The sequence below is a fragment of the Octodon degus genome, unplaced genomic scaffold (assembly GCF_000260255.1).
Source record: "Octodon degus isolate 3935 unplaced genomic scaffold, OctDeg1.0 scaffold00146, whole genome shotgun sequence".
NCBI classification, from domain to species: domain Eukaryota; kingdom Metazoa; phylum Chordata; class Mammalia; order Rodentia; family Octodontidae; genus Octodon; species Octodon degus.
This window is the reverse complement of record NW_004524722.1, coordinates 3131155-3158937: the sequence shown is the minus strand read 5'-3', so window position 1 is coordinate 3158937 and position 27783 is coordinate 3131155. Positions and strand designations below refer to the sequence as shown.

General features: G+C 40.2%; 1 protein-coding gene and 1 pseudogene across 2 annotated transcripts in view; both read left to right on the top strand.

Annotated features, from left to right (window-relative positions):
* Rnf121 (ring finger protein 121) overlaps positions 1-27783 on the top strand; it is a 78118-nt gene that overhangs the window by 23266 nt on the left and 27069 nt on the right. For both annotated transcript variants that reach the window (XM_004641953.2, XM_023702049.1), the window contains 2 exons: positions 7499-7536; positions 11297-11438. In XM_004641953.2, the coding sequence (XP_004642010.1) occupies positions 7499-7536; positions 11297-11438 (180 nt within the window). The remainder of the gene's footprint in view (positions 1-7498; positions 7537-11296; positions 11439-27783) is intronic.
* Positions 20174-20260, top strand: LOC111812859 (annotated as a pseudogene).

The window sequence follows — 27783 nt, the reverse complement described above, 5'->3', positions numbered from 1 at the left end:
ACCTGACTACATTTGCGTGAGCAGGTGCTTAAACAACTGAGCTAACCGGCAGGCCCCCTAGCAGCCAACTTTTGATGGTTTTCCATCTTTGTGAAATTTTCTCTTGCCCTGACATTTTTGGTCACCCAGCCAGCCATTGTGCCCACCCTTTTTCTCTCTTCTATCTCTTCTCCCTTTTCCTGTCCTTTCTTTCCTTTCCTTTTCCTTTGCAGTAGTGAGGCTTAAACCCAGGTCTTCCTACTGAGCTACAGGTCCAACCCTTTAAATTTTTTTTTGTTTTGAGACAAGGTTTCACTAAATCACTAAATTGTCCAGGGTGGGTTTAAATTTTGGATTTTCCTGCTTCAGCCTGTCAGACTGGGATTACAATATGTGCTACCACTCCTGGCTTGGTTTAACTTTTTTCCAATCTGGCTATATGTAGATTAACATGTCTAGGCATTGTGAGAATATGAGAGAGACGCGCTTAGCTAGCAATAAAACATTCCCCCTGTAGGTCTTAACAAGTTAGTTATGGGGCCCATCATTTGGTACCTTTGCCCTGAGAGCCCATCTGCTTAGCTGCCTGGGCTTTAGACCAAGTGCCTTCAGACTAGAGTAGTGCGTGGCCCCAAAAGAGTAGACTCCTTAATGAGGGAACAAAGAAAGATGTCTTTCCAGATGGTACAGGTTAATTATAGTTATAGTTTACAGCTTTTCTTGTTTTTCCATTTGAGCCAGAAGACTGGTTTGCATGTCATTTAAATAACCTTTTAGTTTGAAGGCAAATATTGGGGCTGGATCATATGTTTCTCTTACCCAGAGAAAGAGAGGAAGAGAAGGGGAGAGAGAGAGGGAGGAAGAGGGGGAGGATGAATACTGGGAAGGAAATACACTCTTCCAGGTCATGCTCCCTGTGACACCTCTTCCGACCAGATCCCACCTCCTAAAAGCAGTCAGCAGCGCCCCCCGTGATTGGTCATCTTCCAGAAGCTCCACCTCTGAACACATTTGGCTTTTTTTTTTTTTTCTGTATTTTAGTGAAGGGTCTACAGGGTGTTCAGGGTCTCACTACTAGATAGGACTCGTAGTGACCCACCTGTGTACAGCCTCCCAAGTCCCAAGAGCTGGGATTACAGGCATGTGCCACCATGCCTAGCATCAATTGCTTCTCAGCACGTCAGGCCCGGGATTTAAAACCCTAGCCCATGAGCCTGCTTGCCAGTGCTTTAATCTGCTGAGCTGTTTGGCCAGCCCACATTTGGCTTTTTTTTTTTTTTTTTTTTTTTTTTTTTTTTTTTTTGCTCTGAATGCCTTCAAGGCATGACTGGCTGGCTTGAGTTGTGGGGATCAAACCACAGCAACCTGAGCCTGACGGCTTTGTTGAAGCAGCCACTTAAAGAACTGAGCTAAGGGGCAGGCCCCCCACATTTGGCTTTTGAAGGGCATTCTAAGTCTAAATCATAGCAATCTTCTTAGCCACAAATCTAGCCTAAGCCTTAATGCTTGCTCCTCTCAGCTGCTTTCCCTGAGGTTCTGCAAGCATTGCTGTCCTGTAAGTCAGCTCTCCAGCCACTTCAAACACAGTGTGCCCACTCTCCTTGAGAGAAGACAGTAGAATCATTTGGTCACCTTGATTGCACTTTCCTATTTTTCAGAGGGAGAAACTAAGGCATGTTATGTGGTACCATGTTTGATCTACTGTGTCACAGAGATGCACCTCTGGGCCTGGCCCAGTTTTCTGTATCTTCCTAATTTTTCCTTCAGTGAACTTGTCCTGCCTCCTTGACCATGTACTTATTTTATTTTATTTTATTTTTATTTATTTGTGTGTGTGTGTGTGTGTGTGGCCAGCTCAGCCCACCAGGGGGCGCGGCTGGCTGGCATGTGGTGCTGGGGATTGAACCGCGGTCTCTGTGCTTTGCTAAGCTTGTTCTAAGTAGGTGCTTTAGACCACTGAGCCATCTCACCAGCCCCGACCATGTACTTATTTTGTCATGTAATTTTTAACATGCTTTTTCTGGATGCTTCTTGGTATCAAATGAATACTCCCAAGATGCTTATCAGTTATTTTTCAAGCATTTTCTTTCCTTTGTTTTTTTGAGACAGGGTCTTATTATATAGTTCAGACTGCCTTTGAACTCACAATGATCCTGCTTCAGCCTCCTAAATTCTGGGATTATAGGCATGTGCCAACACACCTAGATTTTCTCTCCAATTTAAATATCTTCAGGTAGTGAAGGAAGGAAGGTAGTTGACTTTATTACACAGATTGGTTTAGAAAGCCTTGGATTTTTTTTTTTTTTTTTTTTCTTTTTGAGACAGGGTTTCACACTGCAGTTCAAGCTAGCCTTAAACTCACTTGTAGCTCAGACTGGACTTGCATTCAAAGCAAACCTCCTGCTTCAGCCTCCTGAGTGTGTGCCACTATGCCTCATTTAAACCTTGGGAAATTTTAAATTTAGGTGGGACATGTTAATCAGGGAAGCCCTCCATAAATAGTTTTTTTTTGTTTTTTTTTTTAAGTGTATTTGAGGGGCTTGCAGGTTAGCTCCATTGTCTAAAGCACCTGCTTGGGCAAACTCTGTTGGGTTCAGGGGACCACGGTTCAATCCCCAGCACCACATGCTGCACCAGACCTGCCCTTAAGGCAACCTGAGCCAGTCCCCTCCCCCCCAAAAAAATGTGTTTGGTACAAGGTCTCACTACACAGCTCAACTCATAGTGATCCTCCTGTTTTCAGTTTTCAGTCTCCTCTGCGCTGGGATTACAGGTCTGTCACCACACCCTCTCAGTGTGCTGAGTGTGGCTGGCTCAGTGTGCCTGGGGGGTGGGGCTGGCATGGCATATGGTGCTGGGAATTGATCCCTCCTTAAGTAGTGATTGGCATTCTTAGTACACACACACACACACACACACACACAGAGAATACCTGCTGACGTGACTCACTGGCAGAACAGAATTCTGCCAGTTCTTTCTTCTTTTTTTTTTTTAATCTCCTCTGCAGTTCTGGGAATTGAACCCAGGGTCTTTGTACCAACCTACATATTCCTTTAAAAAAATGTTTTTTTTTTCTTTGAGACAAGGTCTTAGAAAGTTTCCCATCCCTGCCCCAAATGTCCTCCTGCCTCAGCCTCCCAGAGTGCTACGGTCTCAAGTTGCGGTCTTTTAAGGTACTTTTCTGGTTATAACAGTGTGAAACTGGGCTTCAGACATCTTAAACTGCCAAAGAAATATTTGTCAATTCATTCAACAGTGTCTAAGGCCTTTGTCTCTTTATATTAAGGAACATTTTCAACTCAATTTGTTGTTGTTGTTGTTTTTTTTTTTTTGCAGAACCGGGGATTGAACTCAGATCCTTGCGTTTGCCAATCAAGTGCTTATCCTACTGAGCCATCTCCCCGGCCCCTCAGCTCAATTTGTATAAGAATTTATTTTGTGACTTCTGTACTGAATCTTGGGCATGCTTCAGGATGGCTACAAAGAAGCAGAAGACTTGAGCCCTGAACTCATAGAGTAGCAGTCTAGAGCAGTGGTTTTTGGTGGGGACAGTTTTTGATCCCAGTTTTTGATCTAGTTTTAGATCCATCTGTCTGCAGACATTCTTAGTTTTTGCAAATGAGGTGTATGAGGGATGCCACTAGCAGGGTGCAGGACACCCCTCCCCCTACAAAGAATTAACCACCCGCAAGTATCAGCAGTGCAAAGACAACCAGAATTTTGAGGTTAGAATATTATACTAGTTAATAATGGGGCAGCTAAAGCTCACATTGTCCTGGTCTAATGTTATAGTTGCTGTCATATGGCCGTTTAAAGTCATTATCACGTTATATGACAGTTTTATCTCCAACTAATTCTGACTTGTAGCTTTTTCTCTACTCATACTTTTGGAATACTGGACAACTATATTCCTTCATGCCCATATTTTAGTATCTGGAATATATTTATTTTTCTTTTTTCTTAGTACTGGGAATTGGACCCAGGAACCTACTACCATGCCCTGCTCATTTTTTTATCTGGAAAATTTTTATATCCCCAAAAGCCTTCCCTAATCTATAAAACCCAGATTAGAAGCTGGGTGTGGTATCACATGCCTGTAATTTCAGCACTCAGGAGGCTGAGGAAAGAAGATTGTGGTGAGTTTGAGGCAGACTGGGCTATATAGAGAGTTCAAGGACAGACTAAATTGTACAGTGAGACCCTGGCCTTTTTTTTTTTTTTTAATTTAGAACAGGGTCTACAGGGTCTCACCACATTGATTGGACTCTAGTGATTCTCCTGTTTTCAGCCTCCCAAGTGCTGGGATTACAGGCCCATGCCACCATGCCCAGTCTCCATCCCTGTCTCAGGGCGCCCCAGGGGCGGGGCCAGCACGGCATAAGGAAAAGGCTTTGCTTTTTTTTTTTTTTTTTTGCAGAACCAGGGATTGAACTCAGGCCCTTGCGTTTGCCAAGCAGGCGCTTATTCTACTGAGCCATCTCCCCAGCCCTAAATTTATTTTTTAAAATTTAATTAATTAAATATTTTTGTGGTCCCAGGGATTGAATTTAGGACTCCAGGCAAGTGCTTATTCTACTGAACTATCTCTCCAGCCCCAGAAAAGGCATTTGAAGATAAGTCTTTCTCCTTGGAGAACTTAGCTGTGAGTTCTCTTTCCCAGCCAGGGAAGCACTTGTTTTATGAAGCGTCTGACTCTAGGCTATCCCTGAAGATATTCAAGCAGAGACTTAGCACACTTTCTACAAACTATAAAATTGTGGGCTGTATCAGAACTCTCGATTCTCTGTCTGATGATGTCAGAGAATGCTGATAGCTTAAAATTTTTATTTTAAAACATTTATATTCTGAATTTTCAGAAACTGTCAAAGGAACAATGGAAAATTCAAAATATTTGGTTTTGGGAAATGCCATGTTGGTTATTTTTCAAACTATTCTTTTTTATTTCAATGTATTTAGTACCAGATCTTCAGGGTCTCACTACACAGATTGGACTTGTAGTGATTCTCCTGTTCTCAGCCTCCCAAGTGCTGGGATTACAGCAGTGCGCCACTACGCCCAGTCTCAGTCGCCATCTCAGTGCACCCCAGGGGTGGTGCTGGCACACGTGCTGGTGATCGAACCCTGGTTGCTGTGTCTGCCTAAACAGGCACTTTAGTCCCCTGAGCTATCTGGCTGGCCCTATCAAACTATTCTTATATGTACAGTTTAGCTATTAATTGCCTTATTACTTACCAGGTTCCTTTCTGAAATTAAAAGAAAAAAAATCAGTGGTTCAGAAGCAGCAATGTCTAGTGTGTGTGTCCACAAGCTGTATGAGAGATAGGGTAGAAGAGAGACATCAAGTAGCCCAATGAGGAGCAAAGGGGCTGTGTTGCTTATGAAATAGTGTAGTAGCATTTTTGAAGATTCAGTGTGCTGATCTAGAAAAGTTGTTCATCTCCTCATTGACAAAGGCAGTTACAACCAGACTATACTGACAGAGCAAGTGGAGGGTTACTATCTGGGCTCTTCTACACTTTATATTGTATAATAGTACCCTGCTTCTGAGTCTTTGAATATAGACTTAGAGTGATCCTGTCCTCTGGAGTTCACTGTGCAGAGCCATATGTATCTGGGCCAGTGGAGGCAGACTGGGACCTCATCTCATACTAGTGATACTTCAGTACTGGCTGGCTATGTGAGTTGCCTGTTTCCTCTTGCCAGAGTAGCTTTGATTTGTTTTTAAAACTAAATACAAACCTGTAGATTCTCTCTTCTCTTATTTCAGGAAGCAAAACAGTATAATACTTTTTGGTATTGTTTCTATAATTTTATTTTTATTTTCTAAAATATTTGTTTATTTATTTATTTGATACAGGGTCTTGCTACACAGCTCAGACTCAGTGATCCTCCTGTCTCACCCTCCTTAGTGCTGGGATTACAGGTGTGCGTCAGCACACCAGGTTTTGAGGCAGGTTCCAGGGCTGGTGTGGCGTGCAGTACCATGGAGTTAACCCAGGACCTGCGCTTGCCAGGCAGGCACTTAGACCACTGAACTATCTTCCCCAGCCCCTGTTTCTAGAATTGAAAAGTAAAAAATTGTGGTACTGTTCAAAATTCTTTCTTTCTGGAGCCGGGGAGATGGCTCGGTGGAATAAGTGCTTCTCTGGCAAGCGCGAGGACCTGAGTTCAACCCCCGGTTCTGCCAAAAAAAAAAAAAAAAAAAAAAAAAAATTTTTTTTTTTTTTTTTTTTTTTTTTGGCAGAACCAAGGATTGAACTCAGGCACTTGCGCTTGCCAGGCAAGTGCTTATTCTACTGATCTATCTCCCTGCCCTCTAAAATTATCTATCTATCTATCTATTTATTTATTTATTTATTTATTTATTTAATTTTAGGGAGGGATCCTCAGGGTGGCATGCCCCTGTAATCCCAGCTCTTGGGAGGCTATAAACAGGCGGATCACTACGAGTCCAATCTAGTAGTGAGACCCTAAACACCCTGTGGACCCCTCTCTAAAATTCTTTTATTTCTGAAATGAAATGACAATGGCATTTTTATTAAAATGACAATAGATTCTTTTACCATAAAGCCAAGATCAAAGCATCATACCCCCTAAGTTCAAATACTGTTGGACTCCAAGGGTTTTGATTAATGCTATCACAAACCTTTACTCTTTGTCCTTCCCTGAATGTTGTTGTGTGAGGAATTTATACATTTGTGCATTTGTGGCTGCATGTGCACATGCATGTGTTCTTATTGTCTTATCAGTATTAGTTCCTACCTGAGTTAGGAAAATTATATTCTTGGTTCTGTGTGAGGAAAAGGGTGTGTAAAGCAACATGAAATTTTAACCTTCATTTTATTTTATTTATTTATTTTTCTTTTTATTTATTTATTTGTGTGTGTGTGTGTGTGTGTGTGTGTGGCCAACTCAGCCCACCAGGGGGCAGGGCTGGCTGGCATGTGGTGCTGGGGGATTGAACCGCAGTCCCTGTGTTTTGCTAAGCTTGTTCTAAGTAGGTGTTTTAGACCACTGAGCCATCTCACCAGCCCCTTCATTTTATTTTAAGTTACAAATTAATGAGCCAGGCATGGTGGTTCATGCCTGTAATCCCAGCACTCGGGAGGAGAAGCAGGAGGATCATTGCAAGCTCAAGACCAGCCTGGGCTACAGAGTGAGCTCCAGGCCAGCCTGAACTACATAGTGAGACCCTATTTCAAAAAGACCAAAAAAACCCCCCAAAAAACAAAAAAAAACCTTACAGACTAATATTAATTTTTCTCAAAAGTAGATTTTTCCCCCCTCAAATTGAAACATTTTTATTTTTTTGGGTTTAATGAAGTATTGCTAACTAAAGTCAGTTTGAGATGATGAGAGATGTCAGATTGATAAAAGGTATGCAGCCTGATTTAAACTAAACCCTCAACCCTTTTAAAGAACAATAAAACATACTTTGCATGCAAAAATATATTGATGAACGTGTGAATACTTTATGTTGGATAGGAACAGTAACAGTTTTCTGGTGGTATCTCCACAGGTTGATATGTCAGAACTCTCACCAGAAGAGCAGTGGAGGTAAGTGTGGCAGTGTGGACCCCACAAACTGGGAAGTGCAGATCACTTAGCTAAGTGGTTTCTTCTTTGTCTGTGGGATGCAGTGGCTGACAGGACAGGTCTTTCGGATTGGTCCACATACCTGGGTCATTCCTGCGTCACTCCCTTTGTACTAGGGAGCCAACAGGTAATAGGTCATCAAACCATCCATCTGGGTTTGAATACCACCTCTGCCATTAACTATGTGATCTCAGGTGTACTACTTGGCATCTCACTGCCTATGTTTGCTACAGTTGTGAGAAGGATTCCGCCCCCCACCCCCTCAGGCTGCCAAAAGGGAGGGTCTGGTGTGGCATGTGGAGCTGGGGATCAAATCACGGTCCCCTGTGCCTGCCTGGGTTTGGCCATGCAGACACTTAAACAACTGAGCTAACCAGCAAGCCCCCATGTTTGCTCCATTTGTAAAAACAAGAATCATAATAGTATCTATGCCTTATAGAGCTTCACGGATTAGTATATATGACATTCTTGGAACAGTGCCTGGCATGTGGTAAGCTTCCAGTAAGTGTTGCTTGCTTTGAAGATGATTATCATCATTAATGTTATCATTATCCGCAATACAGTATGGAGAGCCCTGGCTGGAAAAATGGAAGATATTTCTTCTGATTTCACCTCTGCTACTAACTTATTTTGTAATCAGGAAAAAAAAAAATCAACAAATACCTTATTTTCATGATTTCTTAGCAGTTAAAAGGGTTTCAGAGTGCTTGGTTCACAGGATTCATAAGGTGCCTGGCTGACCAATAAGCTGAAATCAACCAAATACAATTTAACAGTGAGAAAATCTCTTCATGTAGATTCAAATGATCAATTATTAAAATGTAGATTGAACTGGGGAGATAGCTCAGCAGCATAAGCACTTGCCTGACAAGTGCAAGGTCCTGAGTTCGATTCCCAGTACCAAAATAAAACATAGATTGACAAAGATACCAACTCATATGATAAAGCCAGCATTACTTTACTTGATTTTAATTTCTAAATGTGCCAGTTTTATATCTCAACTACCAGTGTATTTGTGTATTTTGAATAATTTAGAAGATGTTCATAGAAATGTGCTATCTCCCTTAAGGAAGGTGATAATAACACCTTCACACACTGCTTGTTAGGATCTTTAACTGGGTCATCTAAAAGAAGGCAGACAGGTATCAGTCTTCACATCAATGGTCTGTGCATACTGGGTGAAAGATTAGAAATGTTAGGGTAAAGGTAACAGAAAAATGGAGTTAGGAACAGGAAAGGGTTTTGTTGTTTGGCTGATTCAATAAGATCATGGTAAATTTCTGAAGGGTTGGCTCTGAGCAGGATAAGTAGTTACGTCCTTTGTTTTATCTGGCATAGAGGATTAGTTCCAATGGTTGAAGATATAATAAAATAAGGTGGAGATTTTTGACTCATTGTCAGATTTTATTTATATTCATTAATTAATTTTAATTTTATGGAGAAAAGTAAAACAAAAGTTCATGACTAAATAATAGAATAACAATAGTTAATACATTGTGTAAGTATTTTTAATTAAGATATGTTGAGAGCTGGGGATATAGAGCAGTAGCATAAGTGCCTGCCCAGCAAGTACAAGGTCCCAAGTTTGATCCCCAGTACAAAATAAAAAGAAAGAATGAAAAAGAAAAAGGTAAGATATGTTGAGCAATAATGAGTTGTCTGTCCCTAAAAACTTGAAAATAATTTTTGCATTAAACAGGAACTTTAACTGGATGATTCCTTTAATCAAATTATGTTGAGAGGTAGTGAGTTTTCTGTCCCTAAAAATTGGAGCAGGAATTTCCAGACCCTTTATTTGATTTCATGCTGTGTATATCTATTTGGTTATGTGTTACCTAGATAGAACAAGAAGCTTATTTCTTGCTCTTTTTTTTTTTTTTTTCCTTTAAGATAAGGTCCTGCTATATAGTCCAGACTGACCTTGAACCCTCAGTGATCCTCCTGCCTTAGCCTTCCAAGTGGCATTACAGGCATGCACCACCACGCCCAGCTTCTTGCTATCCTTGTAACTCTAGCCCTTAGCTTTCCTTCTCTTCTTTTCCCTTTCCGTTTTTCTCTTTCCTTCCTTATAGTACTAGTGATTAAATTCAGGACCTTATGTTTGCTCTATCACTCAGCTATATCCTTAACTTTTTATAGTGAGACTATATATATATATATATATATTCACTAAATTTTCCAGGTTGAACTCAAACTTGTGATCGTCCTGCCTCAGCCTCCAGGTAGCTATGCTTACAGAGATGTACCCCCCATATTCAGTTTTAAGGTTTTCCTAAGTATTCACTAACCTTTTAGTTCAGCCTACCGTTATACCAACCATGTGTTGAGAACAGATGCATACTTCTTTTGACACATGAAGAAATTATGGTGGAAAGATGGAAGGTTTCTTGGCCAAGGCCCCATAGGTGAGTCTGAGCCTAAGTTTCTGACTCCTGATTCTATTTTTCTTCCACCCAAAGTGATTTTATATAAAATGAATTATTTTATAATAATATAAAAGGCTAACAGATTGATGTTTGGCTGTTTACTTTGCTCATCAAGTTCCTAATATTTTATTATGAAAAAATTAAATTATATAAAAAATTAAAAGAATTATGTATTGAACACCATTTTACCCACCACCTAGATTCTGCTATTAATTTCTTGTTATATTTGCTTTATCATTTAGCTACTCATAATTTATTCACTGGGAATCAATTCTTTTTGTTGCCCTTAGGAATTCCATGATGATGTCATTTATGCTGTCTTTTCCTCTCTAATACTCTAGCACAGTGCTGGTGAATGTCTGCTCACATGCCACAGTGGGCTGATGGTTATTGTAGAAAGGTCTAAAAGTTTACTATCACTGCTCTAGTATATGAGGAATTTGTGGAAATGTTCTGACTGCAGGCTGCATTTAAATTCAGTTTGTCTCTAGTTTTTTCCTCCTTCTTTAGCCTTGGCTGACTGACCCAGAGAGGTAGGATGACTGTTCTTGGAGGAAGATTTTGGCAATATTGCAAGTGCATCACTAGTTGCCAGTCTTCAAGACCAGAGAATGCCAGCTATAGATTTATAAATAGCTTTCAGGTGTATTGCCTAGTGACTGAACTTTCTTGAGCCCTTGAGGAGACTACAGTATTTTGTGGATGCTAATGAAGTCATTGTTGTACTAGAATAAAGTTGAAGCAGCCCAGATTTTTCTGTTTTCAACTGTTTTTATGATCTCTGACAAAGACGGTAGGATGAACAAAGCAAAATTTTAACCCTGGAATCAGCACACATTTGCACTGTTACCCTTTGTTAGTGTCATACATAGTAGACTAAGTAGACTTAGTAAACTAAGATTCTAAGGTTTCATGGCTATAAGCTCTCTAGATTACTTTCTCCTTCCAGTGATAGGTTGAAACAGGACTAAAATGGGCAGGGACATAGACTTTTCCTTCTTGCTACAAGAAGGGCATTGGAGGTTTCTGTCATGAGGGGCAAGCAATAGATCACTGGATCGCTACTCACTGTAGGGGAGTTTTGTTGCTGGGTCCACAGAGCCTCTATTCTGTTCCCAAATGCTGGTCATGTAGGGAATGTATCCTAGCCCCTAATTTGCGTAGATGGTACCCTTCTGTTATGAAGCACAAAAGCATATTCTGAGCTACAGATTGGCAGGGTATTCCTGGGAAACACTTCCCCTTTACCAGCACACCATCCTTGACCTGGCTCACCCCTTTTGTTTGTCTTTCAGGGTTGAACATGCTCGCATGCATGCCAAACATCGTGGCCATGAAGCCATGCACGCCGAAATGGTCCTCATCCTCATCGCGACCTTGGTGGTGGCTCAGCTACTGTTGGTACAGTGGAAGCAAAGGCATCCCCGCTCCTACAATGTAAGCCACTTTGCCTCTCAATTCTTTGTCAGCTATCAAGAGACCCAGAGTCTTTCAGGGCCCAGCATAACGCTGGGCCATATGTAAGCAAAGAAAAATAGCAACTTTTCATGTGGTATGATGAATAGTCTATGGGGTACTTGTGTGTGTGTGTGTGTGTGTGTGCGTGCATGCGTGTGTGCGTGCATGCGTGTGTGTGTGTGTGTGTGTGTGTGTGTGTCTATCTAAATGGTGAATTATTCAGCAGGAATAAAACATGAAATTATTTCCATAGCCAGAAAAAAAGAAGATACTCCCATTTAAAAATTGTGAAACAGTTTCATGAAGTAGATATTCATTGATTAGAAGGGGGAAGATCACTTTGATTAGGAAAACCAAACCTATAAGTAGTCTTACAAATAAGATGTAGATCTCATTAATCTATATTACCACAAAAACAAAATCAGTAAAGTTGTAATAGAAGAAATCAGAAAAAAAGCAGATGATATACAAAAAACAAATAGCATAAATAAATTCTTCCTTATTAGTAATTAAATACAAATACAAATACAAATTGGTTACATTTTCCTAATACGGAGCAGATTGGATTTTAACTCCTTCCCCTTAATCCATTGATAAGGTGGGTACAAGAGCGTCAGATATAAAGACACAAAGGAATTAAAAGCAAAAAAAGGCTGAGGCAGGAGTGTAGTTGTGAGTTCGAGACCAACCTGGGCTACAAAGTGCGCTCAAGAGGCCAGCCTGAACTGTATAGTGAGATCCTGTCTCAAAAAGACCAAAAAAGAAAAAAAGAAAGAAAGAAAAGAAAAAGAAAAAGTATACAAAAAATATTTCATGCAGATTACAAACAAAAGAAAGGAAGTGGATATTGACTTAAATTTACAAAGGTTATAAGAAACAAAGTATAGGGCTGGAGAGATGGCTCAGTGGTCTAAAGCACCTACTTGGAACAAGCTTGGCAAAGCACCGGGACCACGGTTCGATCCCCCAGCACCACATGCCAGCCAGCCCCGCCCCCTGGTGGGCTGAGCTGGCCACACACACACACACACACACACACACACTAAATGTTAAAAAAAAAAAAGAAACAAAGTATAGTATACATTGATTAAAGTTCAGTGCACTTGGAAAAAAAATAAATAAATCAGAGAGCAAGGCTTCTCTAGACACTGACCCTGCAAGTGCCTTCATCTTAGACTTGCCAGCCTCTGGAACCATAAGAAATAAATTCTGTTACTCTCAAAAAAAAAAGTTCAAAGTACCAAGAAGATAGAATAGTTGTATATGTGACTAATAAAGGAGGCCCAAATCATGTGAAGCAAATTTTATAGAACTGAAGGTAAAAGTCATCCTATAAATAATATTTGGAGATTTTAGTACCTCACTTTCTTTTTTTTTTTTTTTTTTTTTTTTTTGGTGGAACCGGGGATTGAACTCAGGTCCTTGTGCTTGCCAGGGAAGCACTTATTCCACTGAGCCATCTCCCCGGCCACCTCACTTTCAGTAATGGGTAGACAGCCAGATAGAAGATTGTGTAAGTAGTAGAAAACTTGAAAAATAGTGCATACTAAGTAGGCTTAAAAAGCAAAGAATACTCTACCCAACAACAACAGGATGTAAATTCTTCACAAGTACACATAGGGCATTCTGCAGGATATACTGTATGTTCTATGAAACCCTCAATAAATTTGAAAAGAATGAAATCATAGACATAACTACTCTGCTTTGGACAAGTATACTAGAGTCCTTTAAACTATTATTTTAGAAGTTTTTTGCCTTTTCAAAATAACAATACTTTTTAAACATAAAAGCACAATAGACACTACAAAATAATTGTGCTTTTCTTTGAGAGGGGGAAAAGATATATATATATATATATATTTTTTTTGATTCTTTGAAGTATTTCCTGTGCTGTTTGATTTTTTTTTTAAATAATTGTGCTTTGAAAGAACAACAGGTACATAGTATAGTAACATTACTTAACATTTATTTGGTTCTTAACACTTGTAAAGACTCAATTGAACCTCTGTGCAACCCAATAACATTGTTTTCCCCAATTACAGATGAGGAACTGAGGCATAGAAAGGCTAAGTAATTTGGACAAGTTCTGATAAAACTATTGTTTGAACCCAGCTAATTTTACTCTATGGCTTTCAGTCTTAATCCTTGAATGATCCTTTTTATCTAGTATATACTTATTTAGACCTTTTATAATTTGGTCAACTTTGCCAAGGGGTCTGTAACCTGCATGATGGAAACTACTATATGTTGTACTCTTTTAATCTACTTAATAACCTGTGACAGTGATGGCAAACTGTAAAGTTTATAGTGATGCAAACAGCCTGCTGTGGCATGCATACCACAGGTTAGTCTTCAGTGGTCTATGGCGTAAATACAATGTTAAATGAAGACAATGAGGCCCACAGGATTGAGGCAAGAGTTGAGGCCAGTACCTTAGTTTTCATAGCCTGGGTTTTGGCCATACCAAGTTAGACTGAGATTTGAACCCAGGTCTTCTGTTTTGTATGTCAGATTTTGAACTATGCCATATGTTATCTCTGGAAATGGTTTGTCATTAAGGGAATCATGGTATAGCCTGGAGCATCAGAGGAAAGGCTAATCTTTGTCCTTGAGCTGGGACAAGTTCCAGACAACATTGGCCTGTAGCTACCCCAAGTGTTGGCATGTGGTGCAACTAGAAACATCTAGCTGGGTGTGGTGGCCTAATTATTGATCTTCAATAAAGTTAATAATGAGTTAAAAATAATAAAAAATAAAAGTTTACAACTCAAAAAAAAGAAAAGAAAAAGATGTTTCTCTACTTTCTATCATTTTTTTATTTTGCTCTTTATTTATATTTTGCATTTCTCAAGTAAGAGAAACTAATATAAGAGAAACCATGTGGTACTTATGCTTGTGTGTATTTTTTCACTTAACATTATGGTTTCAAAGTGCATCCATTGTCCTACAGTTTATCTGTATGGTGCAGTAGTACTTTATTGTGTTTAAGTATCACATTTTCTTTATCCATTCATTTGTTGATAGACCTATGTGCTTTTCTGTGCTTGTATTTATTTTATTTTATTTCGAGACAGCGTCTCACTGTGTGGCCCAGGTTGGCCTCAAACTCATGGTGATCCTCCTGGCTCAGCCTCCTGAGAGCTGGAAGTACAGGCTTGTACCACCGCATCCAACTTATACTTGTATTTAGAAATAGTCTTAATTATATAATATTGGTTAATCTACAAGTTTTTAAAACCTACTCTGAAGAAAGTAAATGGTACACACACACATACAGATACACACACGCACATATACCACAATGATTTTCATTAACTGCTTTTTTTTTAAGCTTTAAAATCTTTTCTTTAAACAGTATCTTAAGGAATAACTCCCCAGCATGGAAAGCAGTAAAGAGATTGTTCTACTTGTTATGAGGTTTTGGGTAACCCTAGTTCCTTTGCTTCCTCCTCAGGACTCTCTGAAGGACTTAGTGGAGGACTGTTAGAAAGCCACTGACGTCTTCTAGTTAATCCTGAAATGGAAGTGTGAATAGAAGTTAATGAGGCAGTTGTACAGGAACATGCACCGTCATGTCTTTGCTTGCTGTGCTCTGTAAACATGCAGGACTTGACTGGTGAGATGTGCTAACTATAGAATGCCGAGTGCTAATTGTGGAAGAAGAAAATTGCCCAAGAGGCCTGTGTATAGCTGCATCTCCTAGCCCCACCTTTTTTTTTCCCAGAACCGGGGATTGAACTCAGGCCCTTGCACTTGCCAGGCAAGCGCTTCTTCAACTGAGCTATCTCCCCGGCCCCTATCCTTTTTAAAGTTATTAGAAGTTGGAGCTTTTTGTCCTTGAGGGCAGTATTAAAAAAAATGGAGGACAATCTGCTTGCATTAAACAGCAGTAAGACTACCTTCTACCTATTAGCTTTTATACATCTCTGAGCCCCGGTTTTTTCCTGTCTTCAGTGTGAAGTGATGAAACCTACCTCATGTAGTGAAGATTATTTAAGATTGTACAGTAAAGAGCTTTTTAAAAAATGTATTTGGTACAGGGTCTTATTAGCACCTCGGACTCCTAGTGATCCTTGTTTTCAGCCTCCCCAGTGCTGGGATTACAGGTGTTCACCACCACGCCTGGTCTTGGTGGCTGGCTCAGCACGCTGGGGAGTGTGGCTGGCATGGCCTGTGGTGCCGGGGATCAACCCAGGTCCCTGCACTGGCCTAAGCAGGCATTTAGTCAGCTGAGCTATCCTGCTGGCCCTACAGAGCTTTTTTGTGTGCGTACTTTTTAAAATTTTGAGAGGCCAGGTAGATAGCTCAGCAGAATAAGCACCTACCTGGCAAGCGCAAGGTCCTGAGTTCAGTCCCCGGTTCCACAAAAAAAAAAAGGAAGTGGATGAATCTTATGAATACTGATACATAAATGAAAGTCATAAAAGTGCATACAATTCCATTCATATGAAATTATAAAAAAAATCCAGCAAAAGCATATAATACTTAAAATATAGTTATGGGTCGGGGACATAGCTCAGTGGCGTAAATGCCTGCCTGGCAAGTGCAAGGTCCTGAGTTTGATCCCTGGCTCTGCCAAAATAAAATAAAATTTTGGTACATTTTAGATCTATATAATAACTAGCATTCATCATAGGGAATTTGTACTTGTACATAATATATCTTGCTTCATTTTTTCCCATTCTTCTCCCCTCTCTACCCATTTTCCTCCTTATTTACAAAAGCTTTTTTTTTTTAATGTATTTAGAACAGGGTCTACATGGTCTCACTACACAGATCGGACTTGTAGTAGATTCTTCTGTTTTCAGCCTCCCAAGTGCTGGGATTACAGGCATGCGCCACCAGGCCCAGTGTCCATCGCTGTCTCAGCGCTCCCAGGAGGCAGGGCCAGAACGGCAGGCTGGGGATCGAACCCCAGCCGCTGTGCTCTGCCTAAGAAGGCACTTTAGTCTGCTGTGCTATCTGGCCAGCCCCAAAAGCTTTATTCTTATCCAGTTTTTCTTTCTGTTCTTTTTGTCTTTATCCCTTCTTTCCTTTCCCACACCGTTTCCCTTATTTCTCTCCCCATTTGAACAGCTTTTTCATATTTCACAATATCTGTTATACACTTTGGGCCTCATTTACACTTTCAGTTTTTCACACCAGAGAAACAATATGGTATTTACACATTTGTCTGATTTATTTCACTTAGTGTATGGTCTCAAGTAGCAACCATTTACCTAGAAACATCTCAAGCTTATCCTTCTTTATGACAGAATAGTACTCTATTGTATTAAAAACCCACATCTTTATCCATTTACCAGTTGATGGGCATTTGGGCTGTTTCTAAGGTTCGGCTGTGGCAAACTGTGTAGCTGTAAACATGGCGGTGTGTATATCACTGTTCTGTGATGCTTTTAATTCTTTTGGGAAGATACCAAGAGGGGAATAGCTGGGCCAAATGGACCTCTAGTCCTAACTTTTTCAGGAATCTCCACACTCATTTCCACAGTGGTTGCACCAGTCTAGACTCCCACCAACAATGGAGAAGGGTTCCTTTTCCTCACATCCCTGCCAGCATTTGTTATTTCTTGATTCTTTTTTTTTGGGGGGGGGGCAGGCTCCGAATGCCTTCAGGGCAGGTTTGGCTGGCTTGATTTGTGGGGATCCAACCACAGCAACCTGAGCCTGCTTTGTTGAAGCAGCTACTTAAAGAACTGAGCTAAGGGGCAGGCCCCCCTGTTGATTTCTTGATAGCCATTCTTTCTGGGGTGAGATGGAATCTCAGCATTGTTTTAATTTGCATCTCTCAAATGACTAGTAATGTTGAGTATTTTTTCAAATATTTATTTACCTTTCTTTGGGTACTGGGAATTGAACACAGGACCTCATACTTGCAAACTAGGGGCTATGCTACTGAGCTGTATTTCCAGCCCTTATTTGCCATTTCTATTTCTTCATCTGAGAGAGTATATTTATCTTAGATGCCCATTTTTTGATTGGGTGTTTAAATTTGGGAGGTCTGATTTTTTTTTTTTTTTTTTGAGTTCTTCATATATTCTAGAAGTTAGTAATCTTTTGTCTGAGGAACAGCTGGCAAGCATTACTTTTCTCTATTGTGAAAACCACTAGTCTATTGGTGATTTCCCTTCCTGTGCAAAAGCTTTTAAATAAGATGAGATCCCAGTTGTTCATCCTTGGTGATAGTTCCTGTGCAGCTGGGGCTTTGTTCATAAAGTCTTTGCCTGTACCAGTGTCTTTAAGTGTTCTTTGTTTCTGTTTTAATATTTAGATCTTTATCCCACTTCAATTTTAGTTTAGTGTGTTATAAAAGATAAGGTTTTAATTTTAATCTTTGAAAAGTGGAAGCTAGGGTTGTTTTTTTTTTTTTTTTTTTTTTTTGTTTTGTTTTGTTTTTTTTTTAGCAACATTTATGAAAAAGGCTACCTTCCAGTGAATGTGTTTGGCATATTTGTTAAAGGTAAGATGGCTAAATATGTCTGGAATTGTTTCTGCATTTTTCTAATCTGTTCCACTGATCCTCAGGTCTGGTATTTTCACCCCTCCAATTACCATGCTGTTTTTGTCACAGTGGCTTTGTAGTGTAATTTCAAGTCAGGGATTATGATACCCTTTCCTTGCCTTTGTTGTCCAGAATTGCTTTTGCTATTCTAGGTCTCCTCTGAGTCCAAATGAATTTTAGGATTGTTTTCTCTAATTCTGTGAGGTATGCTGTTGGAATTTTGATCAAAGTTGCATTAAATCTGTATATCACTTTTGGAAGTATGGCCATTTTCACAATATTGGTTCTATAGTACAAAAAGCAAAGGATATCCTTTCATTCTCTCTTTAATCTTTTTCAGAGTACTATAGTTTTCAGTATAGGGGATCTTCCATGTCCTTTGTTAGATTGATTCCTAGGTATTTCATTTGTCATGCTATTGTGAAAGGTGCTGTTTTTTCTAATTTCTCAGGGAGGTTGTTAATTGGTATACAGGAAGGCTTCTGATTTTTTAAAAATAATTGTTTAAATCATTTATTTATTTGGTACAGAGTCTCACTACTGGGATTACAGGTGTGGGCCACGACACCTGGTTTCCATGACTAGCCTGGGACACCTGAGGTTCTGGGGCTTGTATGGCATGAGGTACCGAGGATCCAACCTGGATCCTTGTGTTTGCCAGGCAGACACTTAGACTGCTGTGTCAGTCAGGATTTTACTAGAGGAATAGATATAATACAAGATGTACAAATGTATAAGCAATTATAAGATTGTCTTACGATGGTCAGCCACAACAGAGTCAGATGAGGAAGTTTGTAGAGGGCATCTGTATACTGGAGACTGAAGGTTTTTGGTTTTTTTTGGTGGCAGGCTCAGCCTACTCTGGGGGCAGGATTGGCATGGCATGTGGTGCTGAGGATCAAGCTATGGTCCCTATACTTGCCTAAGCTTGACTAAGCAGGTGCTTTAGACCACTGAGCTATTTCACCACCCGGAGACTGGAGAATTTTTGTGCAAGTCTGTATTAGGCTGATGGGTTTGTGAGGAAGGCTGATGAGTCTATATTAGAAGACTGAATGATCTAAGGCAAGGCCGAGAGTCTATGCTAGAAGCTAGGAGGCCAACTTTTAAGATGACCGTTTTTTTGTTTTGTTTTGTTTTTTAAATGTTTTTGCAGAACTGGGGATTAGGGTCCTTGCACTTATTCCACTGAGCCATCTCCAGGGCGACCCCTAGCTGACTGTTTTAGGAAATGGAGCTCTATCTTTTCTCAATTCCCTTTTATATCCTTTAATTGATGAGTCACCCTGGGGCAGGGCCTCTGTGCCCTAGAGTGGGGCCTCTATTCCCAGGTATAAAATTGCTCAGCTGATTTAAACTTTTAACTTTTCAAGTTGATGAAATATACCAACCACTACAACCACCAACCTATCTCCTCAGCCCTAGGCCTTTGATTTTTTGAGTGTCAGCTGTGTACCCAGCTCCACTACTGAATTTGTTTTTTTGTTTTTTCGGAATGGGGGATTGAACTCAGGTCCTTGAGCTTGCCAGGCAAGTGCTCCACTACTGAATTTGGCTATTAAATTTAGAAGTGTTTTGGTGGAGTTTTTGGCATCTTCTATGTAGAGTATCATGTCATACATAAATAATGATAATTTAGCTTCTTCCTTTCCTATCCTTATTCCTTTTATTTCATCATCATCATCATCATCATCATCATCATCATTATTATTATTATTATTATTTTTTTTTTTGGCAGAACCGGGTATTGAACTCAGGCCCTTGTGCTTGCCAGGGAAGCGCTTATTCCACTGAGCCATTTCCCCGGCCCCTATTTCATTATCTTGTCTAACTGCTCTGGCTGTAGTTTCGAGAACTACAGTGAGTTAGAATGGTGATAGTGGACAGAAAGATATATAGCATAGCATCAATTAAGAAATTAAGGGGCCGGGGAGATGGCTCAGTGGAATAAGCGCTTCCCTGGCAAGCGCAAGGGCCTGAGTTCAATCCCCGGTTCTGCAAAAAAAAAAAAAAAAATTAAAAATACATTTATATGGTGAGTGCCTGTAATCCCATCACTTGGGAGGCTGAGGCAGAAGGATTGTGGAGAGTTTGAGGGCAGCATTAATTGTATAGTAAAACTCTGTCTTAAAAAGACAGAAGAAAAAAAGGTGGAAAAAGTTTGTATACACAGGCACAAATAAAAATATAAATAATACATTAGAATGTCTTTATCGCTTCTCGGCCTTTTGGCTAAGATCAAGTGTAGAATGTCTTTGAAATGAGGAATAGGTATTTTAAAAAATCCAAACAACCCCCCAGGGAATGTTTCATAAAAGCAAGGCATTAGGATGATTGTTAAGTAGCAAGTAGCAGGAACAGGAACTATTTGAGATTAGCCATGATGGGACTGGTAAGACTGGTATTTCTCTCAAAGTGAGTACAATTTTTTGTTCTTCACTAGTACATGTTGGTTGCCAAATCTTTCAGTGATTCAATCATGACCACCAAGTACACAAGCATAGTTCTGTTCTCCCTAAGACCAAAGTTTCAAAACAATTTCTTTTTTTTTTTAGGCTAGATTATTCTTTGTTTTGGAGAGCTAATTCCTGTACACTGTAGAATGTTTAACAGCATCCGGACCACTGCCCACTAGCGAGTAGGAGCACCCTTCTCCCACTTGTGCCAACCTAGTATGTCTGCAGACTTCCCAGGGTGTCCCCCAAGAGGCAGAATCGCCCCTGATGAGAAGTACTGTCCTAGACTCTGGGACCTGGAGTAGCATGGACAACGCCTGTTCTGATCGTTGTTCTGGTCCCTGTGCACTGGCCTTTGTGACTTGGTAGCTCTCCAGGATGCCCTGTAGGTGCTCAAATTGAGTCTTCAAATTGAAACAAGAAAAAGCTAAACTAACCTTTATTTGGAGCAAGAGAGCCCACTGTCTTCTTTGCCAGACACCGTTCTTTCCAGTTCAGCAACAGTAATACTACTCCCAGGTTTTTGTTTTTTTTTTTTTTTGTTTTGGTGCTGTTGAGCCCAGGGCCTCTTACATGCTAGACAAATGCTATAGTGCTGAGCTATGTCACCCCACCCCACCTATTTTTTCTTTTCAGTTTTTTGGGCTTTGGTTGCATTTCTTACATTTATTTTTTTAGTACATATTTGCAGTACCTAATGTTTACATTTCTTGTGTGAAGTTGGTATAAATACATAACACATCTCTCTTTTTGAAACAAGGTCTCACTATGCAGTTCAGGCTGGCCTTGAACACACTGTGTAGCCCAGGCTGGCCTTGAATTCATTCATGGTGATCCTCCTGCCTTACCCTCCCAAGTGCTGGGATTACAGGCATGGACCAGTGTGCCCGGCCATAATGCATTTTAATTCCTTGTTCTTCTTCCCCTTCCCTCCACTCCCCTCCCTCTCACTCCATCTCTTGATCCCCTTCATAGTCTGTCTCCCTACTTCCTATTATCTTTTATTTTGCTCTTTATGTATATTTTGGGTTTCTCACGTAAGAGAAACAATGTGATAGTTAAATTTGTGTGTCGAGTTTATTTCACCTAATATATGGTTTCAAGATGCATACATTTTCCTGTAGAATCTCCAGTTTTTCCTTATGGCAGAGCAGTATTCCATTGTGTATAAATACCACCTTTTCTTTATTCATTTGTCTGTTATGCATGTAGGCTGCTTCCAAGACCGAGCTTTTATGAATTGTGTCACTATAAAATGGATATGAATGAGTCACTGTAATATGTCTTTAGGAAAGATACCTAAGAAAGTGAATAGGTGGGTCAGATGGAATTCCTAGTTCTAGTCTTTAGAGGAATCTCCATTTTGATTTCCACAGTAGTTGTACTAGCTTACATTTCTACTAACAACGTAGAAAGCTTCCTTTTCCCCTGAAGCCTTGACAGAATTTGTTGTCATATATTTGGTTTTTTGGTGATGGCCACTTTTCTGGAGTAAGATGGACTCTCAGTGCTATTTTAATTTGCATTTCTCAAAAGCAAGCATTGTTGAGCATTTCTTCCTGTGTTTATTGGCCATTTGTACTCCTGTGAAGTATCTACTTACTTAATTTGCCCATTTTTTGATTGAATTTTATTTATGGGAGGAATCTAATATTTTTAGTTCTTTCTGTATTCTAGGTATTAGTCTTCTGAGGAATAGCTGGCAATTTTTTTCCCCATTCTGTAGGCTGTCTTTTCACTCTACTGGTTGTTTCCTTCACTGTACACAAGCTTTTAACTTGATATGATCCCACTTGATTCTTGGTACTATTTCATGTGCACTTGGGATTCTGCTGAGAAAGTCCTCATCTACACCCATGACTTGAAGAGTTTTACCTATTTTATTTTCCAGCAGGTTAAGTGTTTCTAGTTTCCTTTGTTTTTTGTATTTCAGATGGGCCCTGAACTCACTATGTAGCTCTGTCCTTGAATTTGTGGTTGTCCTCTTGTGTTAAACTCTGGAATGCTGGGATCATGTTTGGCGAGTGTTTCATTTTAACAGTTCTTTGATCTATTTTGGTTTTAGTTTAGTATATGATGACAGATACAGGTCTACATTCAATCTTCTGCATGTGGATAGCCAGTTTTCCTAGTATCCTTTATTAAAGAGGCCGTCTTTCCTGTGATTTTTGATCCCTTTGTTAAAGATTGAATAATTGGAGCTGAGGATTTAGCTCAGAGGTGCAGCACCTGCCTGGCAAGTGCAAGGTCCTGAGTTTGATTCCCAGTTTCAAAAAAAGAAAAAAAAAAAAAAAAAAAGCAGTCAATCAATCAAAGATCAAATAATTGAGCATTAGAACACTTGTTTCTGTATCGGTTGTGTTGTATTGATCTTTATGTCTGGGATTTTGTTTTGCCAATACGATGTTGTTTTTATCATGTTTGTAGTGATGCTTATAATATAACTTCTAGTCTGTGATTGTGATTTCTTTTGGTTTGCTCTTGTTGCCTAAGATTGCATTTGCTATCCTAGATCTCATCTGGTTCTGTGTGAATTTTAGGATTATTTTCTCCAGTTCTGTGAAGAATGCTGTCACTATTTTAATTGGAATTGCGTTAAATGTGAATGTCAATTTTGGAAGTATGGCTATTTTGAATATATTGGTTCTGCCTATCCAGGAACTAGGGATTTTATTTTTATTTTGAGACAGGTAGGTTCTTAGTAAGTTGCCCCAGCTGGCTCCAAACTTGGGATCTGCCTGCCTCAGAGTAGCTATATTACAGGCATGTACCACCTTATATCCCTATAGTTTAAATTAGTTGATGGATTTAAATTTTTTGTATGAAAAATTCTATAAAAGAGAATAAGAATTTATTGCTCTTTTCCAGCATAAACCGTGGAACAGAAATTTAAAGCGATTGGTGGGAGGATATGACCATTAATTTGGAGAACTGGACCTAAAACCTAAATGTAATTCTTGGTTAAGTACTTTTTCCATAGGTTTCTCTCAGAAACTGCAGGAAATTGTCTGTTTCTGTTAGTTGTTTCTGATTTTAATTCTGAGTTTGCTTCTTAAATGACTTTTGCTTATGTCCTTCCTTTGGATCCCAAGTCGTCTCAGAAACTCCCCTTCATCCTCCCTCTCCATCTTTTCCAAGGTTCTCCCAGAAACTCAGTGAATGATGTATGGAGGCAGTAAAAGACTGAAGATCTGGATTGGAAACCTGACCCAAACCAGGCTTGCCTTTTGGCTTCTCTGTAGCTGGTTTTCATCATCTATTCAGAGCCTAATATTACTTACTCCCTAGTTCCCACAGGGATGTTAGGGGAAGAGAGAAGTTTATGCCTGGAAAAGTATCTGTCCTATTTTTAATGGTCTCCCAGGAGAAGTTTTCATCATCTCTGTCTCCTACAAAATATATTTTCAGATTTCCTCCCCCTGAACTGCTGTTCCCTCTTGGAATGGATGAGTGGTAAAATCTTACTACTTCTTACCTGGATTTTTTTGTTTGTTTGTTTTTGAAACAGGGTCTCACTATGTATTTCAGGCTGGTCCTGAACTCCCTGGGTAGCCCAGGCTGATCTTGAACTTGCAATCCTCCTGCCTCAGCCTCCTGAATGCTGGGATTAAGGTGTATGCCACCATGCCCAGCTTCCTACTTGGGAATCTTGAAAGTGTTATGAATTTTTCCTTAGGTCATAACATTAAGAAGATTACTGAAATGTGGCTAGAGAGTACAAAACATTTATCCTCAGAATTTTATAAAAATTTCTAGCTGAGATACACATGTCAGCATCCTCTGGTTCTTTCCTACCTCAAGAGGCTCCATTTCTCACCTATCTCTGAAAAGGTTGCACTCTCTCCAGTGTACCTCGTTCCCTCACCCTGGAATGCTTATCAAGAGCTCTTTTTTGGGGGCCAATGCGAAAGCTCAGTGGGCTAAAATGTCTGCCTAGGCAAGCTTAGGCAAGAACAAGGCGGACCACAGTTCTATCCCCAGTACCACATGCTGTGCCAGCCCCACCCCGAGGGTGGGCTGAGCCGGCCAGAGTCCTGGTGTGGTGGCGCATGCGTGTAATCTCAGCGCTGGGGAGGCTGGAAACAGGAGGATCATTGAGTCCAAGCTGTGTAGTGAGACCCTGTAACAACCAAACACATTTTTTAAAAAAGAGCCCTTGTTGCATTTGGGCCTACTAGGCCATTTTTGGTTCCCTCTCATTGAGTTCTTTGCTTCTTTGTACTTTTCTGGGCACTGTGCTTACTCCAGTATAGACCTTATGATACTGAATTGTAGTTACATGTTCCTCCTCAGTCGATTTAAATTCTTGAGGCCTTGTTTTTAATTAATTAGGGTCTCACTACGCAGCTTGGACTTGTAGTGATCCTCCTACTTTCAGCCTCCCCAATGCTGAGATTACAGGTGTGCCACACTATACCAGACTCTGGCCGGCTCAGCCTGCCCTGGGCGTGGTGCTGGCGCGTGGTGCTGGGAATTGAACCGTAGTCCCTGAACTTGCCTAAGCTTACCAAGCAGGTGCTGAGCTATCTTGCTGGCCCCAAGGCCTTGTTTTTCACTTCTGAATTTTCTAGTTCTTAGTGTGATATCCATTAAATGTTCAGTAAGCGTTTATTAAATGATTGCTTGACTGACTCTCCTACCTGGTACGGAGAAGACTTGGGAGAGATGACATAATTGTAGGTATTAGGAGAGTACATCTAAGACGTGGCATAAATTTACTTTGTGCTTCTATGAAAGACAGTGGGTTGGGCCAGAGGCAGAAGGGTCACAAGGGAGAACTGTGTACCACACGTATTAGCAACAGGAAAGAGCTTGTTTCATTTGATGGGGACAACCATTTGCTGAAGGTGTGTTAGATGAGAATTGCCAACCATGTTTCTGCTCTTTAGGGTATTCCAGCAGTGTCCTACCAAGTAGTAGAAGTTATACTGCATATATCTGCTTCCCAGGTCTCTTGACAACTCTCTTAGATAACTGATGATAATAGCCATGCCTTCCCATATTCTTCCCCAGGGCTAATAATCCAAGTGCCCTTCGTTGTTCCTTATGTGATTTGGTTTCCAGACTAATCCTGGCAGCTGTTTTATGACCTTGCCCATTTGTCAGTGATCTTTGTATGGTTTTGTGGTCCTAAGACCTAACCCCAGGGCCCCAGAGATGACCTGCCAGAGCAGAGAATACTGGAGTTTCTGCCTCCATCCTGGCTGTTTTTTTGTTTTCTTTTTTTTCAGTACTGGGAATTGAACTCAGGACCTTGTACTTGCCAGCCAATGCTGTATTCTTAATTGTGTAGTCTATGGTTGCCTGGACTTTTTTTCTGGCAGCAGCTTTGTTGACATATACTCTGTAGCAATTTGTGATCAACTGAAACCCCTAGATCTGTTTCATTTACTTGGTAGGTTTTATTGTGTGGTTTTGGTCTTCATTTCAGCTTATTAGCTCATGCAATGTTACAGCTAGAATCTACAAACAAAATTTATTTATTTTAGATCTTATTTCTTTTTGCATGTTTGACATCTGCCTTTTATTCCAATTTCCACCACACCCCTAACTTTTTTGCTGTCCACAACTTGGTTATCCACTCCTTCATTCAAACTATTTGTATAAATATTAAACAGAGCCATGGACTTAGGTGACCTGAGTCCATTTATTAGCACTTTTTTCAGTTGATGTTTTCAAGCTATTTGTTGTATTACTGTGAGTCTCTTACATTATTGTACTACCTGACTTGTGGCTTTCATTTCATTAGCAGTATTCCTTTTCGTCCAAGCATGGTAGGTGATCTGAGCCCAGAAGAGGGAGAGATTAAGAGGTGATGAGAATACTAACAGTTGCCAGTGCCAAGCATCTGCAGCCTCACAGATGGTGCCCAGGTGCCTATCTGCATGATCTCGAAGAGATGCGTGATGGTGCCCAGGGAACTGCATGGTCTCAGAAGTCCTTTCAGGAATTCTTATTCTTCTGACATAAAAGGGATCTGGCACTGAGTGTGGTGGTGCATGTCTGTAATCCCAACACTAGGGAGGCTGAGCCAGGAGTTAAGGGCTAGCCTGGGCTATGTGGCAAGACCTTGTATGAAATACAGCTATTTCTCCTTTAATGACCTACCTGTTTAACAGCTCTTTGAACTTACAACGTCTTTTTTTTGTACAGTTCTGTATGTCTTGTTTATGGAGCCTTAATGTGTTTTGTGTACAGTAGGACCATGTTTATGCAGTGTAGCAGTTTTTCCTGATTATTCTGTACACTACAGTATTGTAGTTTTATGTTGTTATACATTGCATTTGTGCCGTGTAAGAGTTATGCAAATAAAAGCAAAGTAGTCAGTTTCCTTTGACCAGTTCTTTGTTCTGAGCATTGTAATGTACATGCCATATACACTTCCTTGTGTGTGACCTCATCTCAGGGCCACATGAGAAATACCTGTGAATGAATAAGAATCTGGAGGTTGTCTTCTGACTCTTTACATCATTTAGAAGTAATTATGAGGTTTTGTTTCTCTTTACTCAGACTATCTTCCAGCTAGAAACAAAAAGCAATCTACTTTTTTTTTTTTTTCCCCATGAATTTAGTACAGGGTCTACAGGGTCTCACTACACAGATTGGACTCATAGTGATCCTCCTATTTTCAGCCTCCCAAGCACTGGGATTACAGGCATGTGCCACCATGTTCAGTCTACAAAAAGTAGTCTAATTAAATATAGAGTAGCTCTTATTGATAGCATCTGATGTTATCCAAATGTTTCACTCATGGAGAGATAATTAGGATGTTGCAAATTCTTGTTTTCTATTCAGAGAAGCTGGGATTGTTCTTCAGGAAATGTTTGCTGAGTGAGTTTGTGAGAGTTAGTTTCACTCTAATTCTTCAGTTTCACCACCATTTGCAGACTCAGGGGAAGAGAGAACAGTGGCTGTTGTTTTCCCTGTCCACCTAGCCAAATCCAAGGCTCCTTCAGAACTACAGGGTTCTACTGCTTTTAGCAAATCTTTCCTGGTAGCTTCTGCCCACACTGTTGTCCATTGAACACCCCTGCCTGAACTTGGCACTTTTCAGGATTGGATCATTCATGACTTTATGTCATATGCCCTAAGTCTTAGAAGAGACACTACGGCCGAGGTTTTTCCATATATCAGGCTTTCTGAAGCGTGAGACGTGAGTGAACAAAGCAACTGAATCAAAAAGTCTACTTAAGTGTTGCCACTAGATGGCATCAGAGTCCCAGTTGTTGTCTGGTAGGATTAAAAATACCTACCTTAAGAATAAACTTTTGGGGGCCTGCCCCTTAGCTCAGTTCTTTAAGTGGCTGCTTCAACAAAGCAGTCAGGCTCAGGTTGCTGTGGTTCGATCCCCACAACACAAGACAGC